This window comes from Hakea prostrata, chromosome 9, assembly GCF_041222555.1.
Source record: "Hakea prostrata isolate BN-2017 chromosome 9, UWA_Hpros_2, whole genome shotgun sequence".
NCBI lineage: Eukaryota > Viridiplantae > Streptophyta > Magnoliopsida > Proteales > Proteaceae > Hakea > Hakea prostrata.
In genome coordinates this window covers 7,872,714-7,881,377 of record NC_142608.1, presented here as the reverse complement: position 1 = coordinate 7,881,377, position 8,664 = coordinate 7,872,714, and the positions used below count along the sequence as shown (strand labels likewise).

Genomic DNA, 8,664 nt, shown 5'->3' with positions numbered 1-8,664 from the left:
ACCCATTCTCGTCCTGACTCTAATTTAGGGCCAACGATTATTATCTCTAACCCTAAGCCCTATGGGGCCAAGCCAAGCCCATTCCCACTCTAAATGGCACTGTCCCTAGCCCCCTGGCCCTATATTTGGTTCTATTCCTAATTCATTGAGATCAAACATTAGGGACAAAATTAGGGCCAGGATTAGGGCTAGAATCAAGGCTAGGGTTGGGGCAAAAAACCAGGGACGGGTTGGGATATGCTAGGAGGGGCCAAAGAGTAATCCTACGTTTGCCCTTGGCCCTAGTTAGGGCTAGAATATTTTAGCTCTAATCCGCTCTTAGGGCCAAAATCTTGAGCTCAAGCCTTATTCAGGCTCAAGGCGGGCTTGGGGCATGTCAGAGGATGTGTATCTCATGTTATCACATTGAAATCATATGTTTAGGATCTTCCATGCTAATCTTAGATCTAATTTACATTTTAAAATCAATTAATATATAATTTAATAAAATTTTATTCTTGAATTAAAATGTTAAAAGTTTAAATTTCCAATTGCATCTAGAATTTACATAATCTTTTGAAGATATCATACTTTTTTGGGTATTACTAGTTGAAGATTAGGTTTCTATATACAGTCTCTTTCTAAATATTCAGTCTTCTCTTTTCTCTCTCTCTCTCTCGTTGATTGATCGTTTAGTCCATAAATGTATTCAATGTTTACCAAGAAAGCCAAAAGTGAAAAAACTGTGTTTTTCTAAAGAAATTGTGTTCAATTTTTTTCTTAAAAACGTTGCAGATCGCCCTTGATTTTATTTATTTTTATAAAATCCTTGATCTGATCGTGACTTTCTTATCCTAATTCCTAATATAAAAAGGGTCTCTCCTTAGAGATCTTTATTTTCTCATGGATATAAAAGGTCTCTATTTTAGATAGTAATCTGAAGCATCATACATGTTTACATCGGAAAATCAAAAGAATCAATAGGAAAAAAAAAAAACTGTTGAAATATTTGCATCTCCTAAATTATGAAAACATACCTTGGGTCACTGGGGTAGCATATACACAGTTGAAAAGGCCATTCACCCTTCATGTTTGTATGATTTCATTCCATCTAACTAATTGACAGAAGATCATCAGGTCATTCAGGGCAAAGAGAAAGATTCCCAAGTTCTGTAACTACTAATAATCCAACAGAAGGTATGGAGTGCCTAAGATTTTCTCCAGTCTATCAAGATTGACTACAAAGCTTTGCCTTGAAGCCAGAAGTTGTAGCCAAGGCCATAAGTAACAGTATAGATACACTGAGCTACCAATTCCATTCCAACCTTGCAATCGAAATGGAGAACTGTATGAATGGTGTGTAGCTACTCTTGTGGTTGAGGAACCAGTGGCTTTGAATGGCTGGTATCAGGGATCCACGAGTGTTCATCACTATTTATCGTTCTCTGCATGCTGCAAGAGTCGGGGGATTTGGTTGGGATTAGAGAAGGCTGGCGAAGCTCAAAGAAGCCTTTGCTCCCTTCGCCATAGCTGCCAACACATATAGTGTCCCCCCGACCTCGCCAGATGCCATCTTGGACGTTGTTGATCTCTAACGTTCTGGACTCCTGTCCCAAAACAAAAAGAAGAGGATGTTGATTATTTTCTAGCTGAAGGAAAGCATCACCATTTCTACTTGATTCAAATGACAGTTCCATAAAGCAGGATCTTGAAATTTCCATTCTCAGTTTTTAAATTGAGTTGTTCTGGTTCTGTAATCACAACATGAGATAGATTAAAACCTGGCATAATGTGCAGCAGGGGCAGACCAGATGGTTTACACAGTCATCCAAACAACTGCCACTACCCTGAAAACAAGAAGAATGTACATGTCAAGCAAGAGATAACCAACATAACAAAATAAATACAAGCATTGAGATTACAGCAGCATGTAAAGAGATGGCATCTCTCCTAAGCCAATTTCTCTGAAAGCCAGAATACAGATAAAAAGTACAAGCACAAAAAAACTACTAAACCATGATGTCCTAATAATTACAGCTATTCTCGGTATAATGCCCACACAAGTAGTGAAGAAAATTGAAAACAATGATGGTAGTGAAGAAAATTGGAAAACAATGACAGCATCTCTCTCTGTATGAGTCAGTAACTCTGATCATAAGAATCTGCCTTTGGCCTTGTTTGAGTAAGTTTATAATTTCCTGGTTGAAGTGTCTTTACCACCACATGTAGTGTTTCAGTTGATTTCTTTCCAGTTTTCCCCACATGCACTTCTACCTTGTCCATGCTGATTTTCCATACTCCACTGTTCCCAAAGTCCCTCCCTCCCACCCATGGCGATTGTAGTGGAACTTTTGAGCATAGTTAATCAAGGCAGTGTCTTTGTGTCCAGGAGTTTCGTTAGTGCCTTGCCTTTTGGCGCTGCCACATCATTTTTCCCCTTTGTCCCACATTAAGTTGCCTAGGCATCATGACAACGATACTTTTGAGGTCCTAAAACCTATTCAGTCAAGTCATGCAACCATTGTTAGCATGGTTCTCAACACCCCCCAGATTAGGATCTCTATCATTGATTGGAAAGAAATAAGTAATTCATTTTACTTCTTTTTACATTTTTAGGGAGGCTTGAGAGGAAGGGTATTAATTCTGTTTTCTGTCAGTTAAATATTATTTGTGGATGAAACCAATACATGTATATCCACATATTTCATGCAAGTCTGGACAAGAATGAATAGAGTAAGTTTTATCAGTTGAAATGAACTTCGTAGGTTAAAAGAAATTTCATTTCATTGGCAATAAGTAGTCTTAACATAGCTATAAAGCTACTTTCTAAATAACAATGGGAAAGACTGTAAGATGAAGGTTAAACATAGCAAAATAAGCTCAGCAATGGGTCTATATGGTTTGGAAACTTCTATCCAAGATTTCAATGCATGAAATGTATATTCCAATGATTTCCTGATGTGAAGCAATTCCAGTAAAATCAGGCATCTGGGAAGCTTGAAGAAACAAACATTGAAAATAAGGATCTCTAGAACTCCTTACATCCTCAGCAGCTAGCCTGAGGTCACTCGAAGACCCAGGAAACATGAAATGGCTTTTTTTTTCTAGGTAGTCTCTAATAGCGAGGCTCATACTGGTAAAAGCTAAGTTTGTTGCAACTAAATGAGCTTTAACATTATTAATCTAATACTTCCCTCAGTCGTGAAACAACATCTGCAAGTAAATATCTCAAACAAATGATGGTTACTCCATAAAGAGCTAAAATTTCATGTTGTTCACCAGAAAACATTCGGCAACCCTAAACAAACAAATAAATCAATCACTACTTTCCCACCCTAAGAATCTAGACATATGCAATGGATTCACAGTTGTGAGGATGGCAACAGATGCTCATTACTTGAAAGTCAGCATGAAACACATATACGAGTTACACCTATCGGTAGCCATTCAGAGCTATCTTTCTTTTTTCAATATATAAAACACATACAACTTCAACAAAGTCACACTGTTAAAGCCACACATGTTAAATGTGTGTGGGTGCTCACCTAATGCACAAGCCACTAGTCTAGTCATCTCTTTCCACAGAAGAAACATTAAGAAAATTCTGAGAGAGTAATCTCAGCATGTATATATACCAATTGAAGAAAAGATGATAGTTCTTATATGGATGATAAAAATATATAAAACCGAAGTTCTAACATCATGCCAAATTGAAAGTTCTATTGTGTTTTATAACACATGTATGCTGACCAGTTGGGATTATCAGAGTATTGCAACTCTCAACATGCAGTCACCTGAGAGACAAGGGGCTGGTGCTGGAATTTAAATACATGGAAACCAAGAATAAAACTGAAACTATGGCGCCGCATCAGCAAATATATCGTTATCATTTTTGGTTTGATGAATACAACCAATATAAGATACACAAACAATATAAATCCAACCTCCCCCCCCCCCGGCAAGCCAAAAAAAAAAAAAAAAAAAAAGAAAAACAAAAAGAAAAAGAAAAAGAAAAAGAAATAATAGAACAGGTGGGTGGAGTTGGAACTCAGAAGAGAGCTTTGAAGTGGATTAAGGTAATGTCGAAATCATGGGTCAGAAGCAAGCTGGGACATTCTTGATGCTTATCACAAGTTGGCCAGGGATCATGTTCCTCAGGGTAGCAGGGCAAACACAACCACAATTTGAGTTGAAAAAAAGAAATCTCCATAGAAATATTTAAATTGAATTTTGATGTAAAATGAAGAGGATAGAAAAAGGTGCCAAAATGTAGATGTCCCAAAGGATGCAGAGAAGAACAATGTTCCCATAATTATCCAAAACAAGCTGATCATTTTTTATCATTTGGTCTTCCAATAGTATTTCCTTTTTTATACCAGGGAGGTTTTGTTTTGTTTTTTTTTTGTTTAGGGGGGGGGGGGGGGGATTTGTTTCGAAAAGCTTCTTATGATATATTATCAAGAGTTATGAGCATACTCTTAAAAACTTTCAAAAGCACCATCAGGTCAACAACAACAGCATAGCCATTTTCAACTAAATGGCATCAGCAACAAAGGTCCCTTTTTCTAATCAGATCTGTTCGATATCATACAAGGTACAAGACCTAAGCTGTGAATATCTTTCTCTCCTCATTACTTCACTTAGGATTAAATATATATCTTCCCCTGGCTCTTTTAGCTCCTTCAATCTGAATCAAATCACTCCTTGAAGTTTGAACTGAAGCATCCCAAGGCCTCTGTGAAGAATGAGGGTCATCCACTGAAGTTATGAGCTCACCTTAGAGCTATGCATATATGTTTTCAAGTAAATAATTGGAAAGCCATCACAAAGTTCCATAACCAAATTCATCCATATGGGATACAATTGGAAAAGAAAACAATTAAGCATAAACAGAAACCCAGAAGAAAAAAAAGGGACTCAGCTCAATCAGCACTAAATCATATCATGTAGACTGCCAACTAAAACAACAGAAAGGTGCAAGGTCATTATTGTCATTTTGGATGGCATTTATGCTCATCTGACTACACCAGGAGCCAGCGATGCACATGTAAGACTCTGCATACATATTGACCCTATAATAAATAGATAAAAATAATGTACTTAGGACTAATGGTGCTTACCTTGATGTGGAGTTGTTTCCTGATCTGTGTGCGGAAGAAACCCAAATATGTTCCAGCCAAAACTATGAAAGCAAGTCCCAAATACAGGAAGCAACGCCGCAAGGTAACAGCGAAGGTAATCAAGTTGAAAAGAGCAGCGACAGCCAGAATAAAATAAACAGTACCCTGCCAAAAGAAAACTAATTCACTATTTGCTCAAGAAGAACATGTACTAGTATTTCTGGTGAAAGATTTGTCTCCGATTAGTGCAATTGTAAATTATGTATTTTATGGTGATTGTAATAACAATTGCCATATCAACTAGTTGTTTTACTGCAATGTTAAGTTGGATTTGCATGTCAAGAACAAACAATAGCTGATCTAGGTTGACCAGATTAAGCGAGGAGAGTCTGTGGTTGAGAGAAAAAAATAAGTTGGTTATTAGATGATGACCAGGTTGACTGACTTGAAATAAACATGCCCAGTTTGACTATTCTTTTTCTTTTTTTCCAAACCCAGTTTGACCATTTACACATCCGTATATCATGTCTAGGTGTCAGTCAGGACTCGCTTTTAGATAATTTGATACAGCAAATGAGATACTATACTGCATATGTCAAAATTTTGAACTTAATTGCCTATGAGATTACTCCTATGCAGACACATGGCAATAATAAAACGGAATTAAGTCCAAATTCTTTAACTTCCTGAAATCACGAAACTGGAAATAGAATCATGGAAAAGAAGCAATAATATGGGTTCAAAGAGAATTTATTTACATGAATAAAACAGTAACCAAAACCGGCTCTTCCCATGTTCTTCCCGAATCTGTAGCATGGGCAGCTGCAAGAACAAAATATAAAATCAATGGTGCATAAAAATCGCAAAATAAGATTATTTAAATGTGCACAGAATGGTATTCATCTTTTCATCGAAATCCTCGTCCCTGGGTAGAAAGAAATGTTGTGTCACGCTAAAAGTGCCTTTAAGATAGGGAAATTCTCGCTTGGAAAAATTACATCTTTGAAGCCAAAATATGCGACATTCATAATACAGAAGGACACTACCAAAATTGCAAGGTTTCTCATAGACAAGTTAATCCTTGTAAAGGGGAACTAATACAGAAGGACAAATTGCCTTGATTTCCATTACCAGGGGAAATAAATCCTATCGCTAAAACCTCATCCTTGAAATCCCAGCTCCCGAATTTAAAATGGTTTTCAAACCCAGAAGGCAAGGAGGAGCCGAGCACGAACTGCTATAGATATGCAAGGAAAAAGAGAAAACAAGGAAGAAAAGGGGAAAAGCTAACCAAGCTGTTTCGATGGCGATTCGACGGTCGACGAAGCAATCAAGAACTTCACCTTCCCACATCCTTTGAACTCCACCCATCTCCACACCGTCTCCTTGAATATCCTCCCCCAATTTATCCCATTTCTCCTTAGAAAACCCTTGTGTCTGTAACGCCACAGTTGCACAAAGCATGTCAAAATCCAACACAGTTATTCCTTCCACGAATGCATCCTCTCCTTTCTCTTCCACTCCATTAATGGGCTTCTCCTCAGAATCCGCCATCATCACCTTGTCCAAGAGCTTTTGCAGAAAAAAAAAAAAATACAAGACAACACAAAAAGAAGAAGAAGAAGAAAGAAAAAAATTAAAGACTACCCAAAACTGCCCTCTCCCTTCTCTTGCTTGCTTTAAAAACAGAGACAGGAGGGACGGTACAGAGCTTTAACTTGTTCTGAACGGGAACTTTGTTATTGGTTTTAGGATTCAGAACTAAATCGACAGAGAAGAAAGACATTCCATCTACGAAAGGATACCGTTTGTTGCTTGCTTTAATTTTTTTTTTTGGTTTTCTGAAATATATCCATTCTTCTTCCCTCTTTCTACGATACGGTCTAATCCCCATCCAATATTTAATTAATTGCATTTACAGTAAACTCTGTTTTGGAGAACTAATCTTTAGGTTTTTTTTAAAGATTTTTTTCCCTTCAAAAGAGGAGGGATGAGAGAAATAGATGAGGATTCTGCTGTCATAAAAACACCTCAGAGAGCAAGTGGTGGGTGGGAATTAGGTTGGCGCACAAAAAAAAAACAAGATTTTTTAAATTGGGTATCACGTGCTGAGGTGCCTGTGACGCCATCACTTGTTTAAATTTTTCTTTATCTTGGAATTTTTTTTTTTCCACTTAGACCTCCCAAGTCCCAACCTAAAATTTTGAACCAAATTTCATCAGAAACTGGCGATGAACGCGCCGCCCACCGTCCTTGCTGTTGCGCTTTATTAGGTGCCCTTCCACCTTTGTTTTTCCTGTTCCTTTCTTGGGTCTAGTGGCACGGGGACGGTGGTATTAATGGCCCCACACACTCTCCAATGCATCCGCCGCCCTGGTTTCCCAACCCTAAAATGGAGATCCTAAAATGGACAATTTTTTATTTCTTGCCGTATTGGAAAATAAAATTTTTGGGTAAGAACCATATTGAAAAATGACTAACAAACCCTCTATGTGGATTTTCCCCCCAAATATTTGGGAGTACCCTTATCTATCAAAGCCCTCTATGTGCCGGATTTCTCGGTTGTGGTGGAGAAGATTAAAGGGCAAGTAAATGCTTGGAGTCAGTCTCTTTGGAAAATTAATTTTTATCCGCTTTATTCTTATGGGGGTGGTCTCGTATTGGATGAATGTTTTGAAGATATCAAAAGCAGTTCTTCAAGGCATTGAGGGGTTGATAGCAATATAGCATCCTTCCTTTGTAAAGTTGGTGACAACAAGGTTCCTAGAAAGTGTCTCGAAACATGATCTGCCAAAACAAAGTAGAGGGCAGTTTAGGTCTTTGCCAACTTGAGAATTGAAAATTGGAACTCAACTACCCTTATTGGACACATATGGCACTTCTTTAAAGCACAATTCTTGCTAGGTGAAACATATCAAATGCATATGGTTAAGGACAAATTCTATTTGGTTGTTGCAATTGCCAAACAAGTGTTTTTATTCCTTCTAAGCCATACTCAACCTGAGGGATGTCACTGTGAAGGGTATTTTATATCTTATCAAAGATGGTAGACACACATAGCTTTGGCATGAACCTTGGTTGGAGGATGGTCCGATTTGTTCTAGATGTGCCTTCTCTCAACTACACTTGGATAGCATGTGAATACTGAGGTTAGTGAGTTCCTTCATGGTGATTTAGGATGGCATAATCCTTCAGGCAACCTAGAAATTCAGGCTAGGTGATAGGGATTGAAAATACCAAGGTGCAACATCGGCCGATTTGAGATAATAAGACTACATGGCCAAGAAGGATTTGAATTTGAACCTTCATTCCTCTACACCTCCCACCTCCCCTTACCCATCTCCTAATGAATGTCCTAAAGACCTAGGGTACCCCCTTACCCATCTTCTCATCACTGACCTAAAGACCTAGGGTTTCTTCCATGCTTTTTTATATTCCTTGTTGCATGTTACTCAATGCAATGAAGCTTTTGTTTTTTTCATACTTTAAAAGTGGTTATCCAGAAGGAATCCCTTCTGTAATGGATAATGATTGTTGACTGCCCTTGTGACTATGATAAATCATT

General features: G+C 37.9%; 1 protein-coding gene across 2 annotated transcripts; it reads right to left on the bottom strand.

Moving 5' to 3' along the window:
- Positions 1 to 965: 965 nt before the first annotated feature.
- On the bottom strand, positions 966 to 7,107 carry LOC149004445 (PLAC8 family protein). 2 transcript variants are annotated; one of them, XM_089169413.1, is made up of 6 exons: positions 6,905 to 7,107; positions 6,391 to 6,671; positions 5,858 to 5,921; positions 5,100 to 5,264; positions 1,761 to 1,826; positions 966 to 1,586 (listed from the first exon to the last, which is right to left on the bottom strand). In XM_089169413.1, the coding sequence occupies exons 2-6, from the start codon at positions 6,654 to 6,656 to the stop codon at positions 1,344 to 1,346; spliced, it is 804 nt and encodes a 267-aa protein (XP_089025539.1). In that variant the 5' UTR covers positions 6,657 to 6,671; positions 6,905 to 7,107; the 3' UTR covers positions 966 to 1,343. The 2 variants fall into 2 exon arrangements, with proteins under 2 accessions (XP_089025539.1, XP_089025538.1); XM_089169412.1 differs by having other exon boundaries at positions 6,391 to 7,106.
- Between the last annotated feature and the right edge of the window lie 1,557 nt (positions 7,108 to 8,664).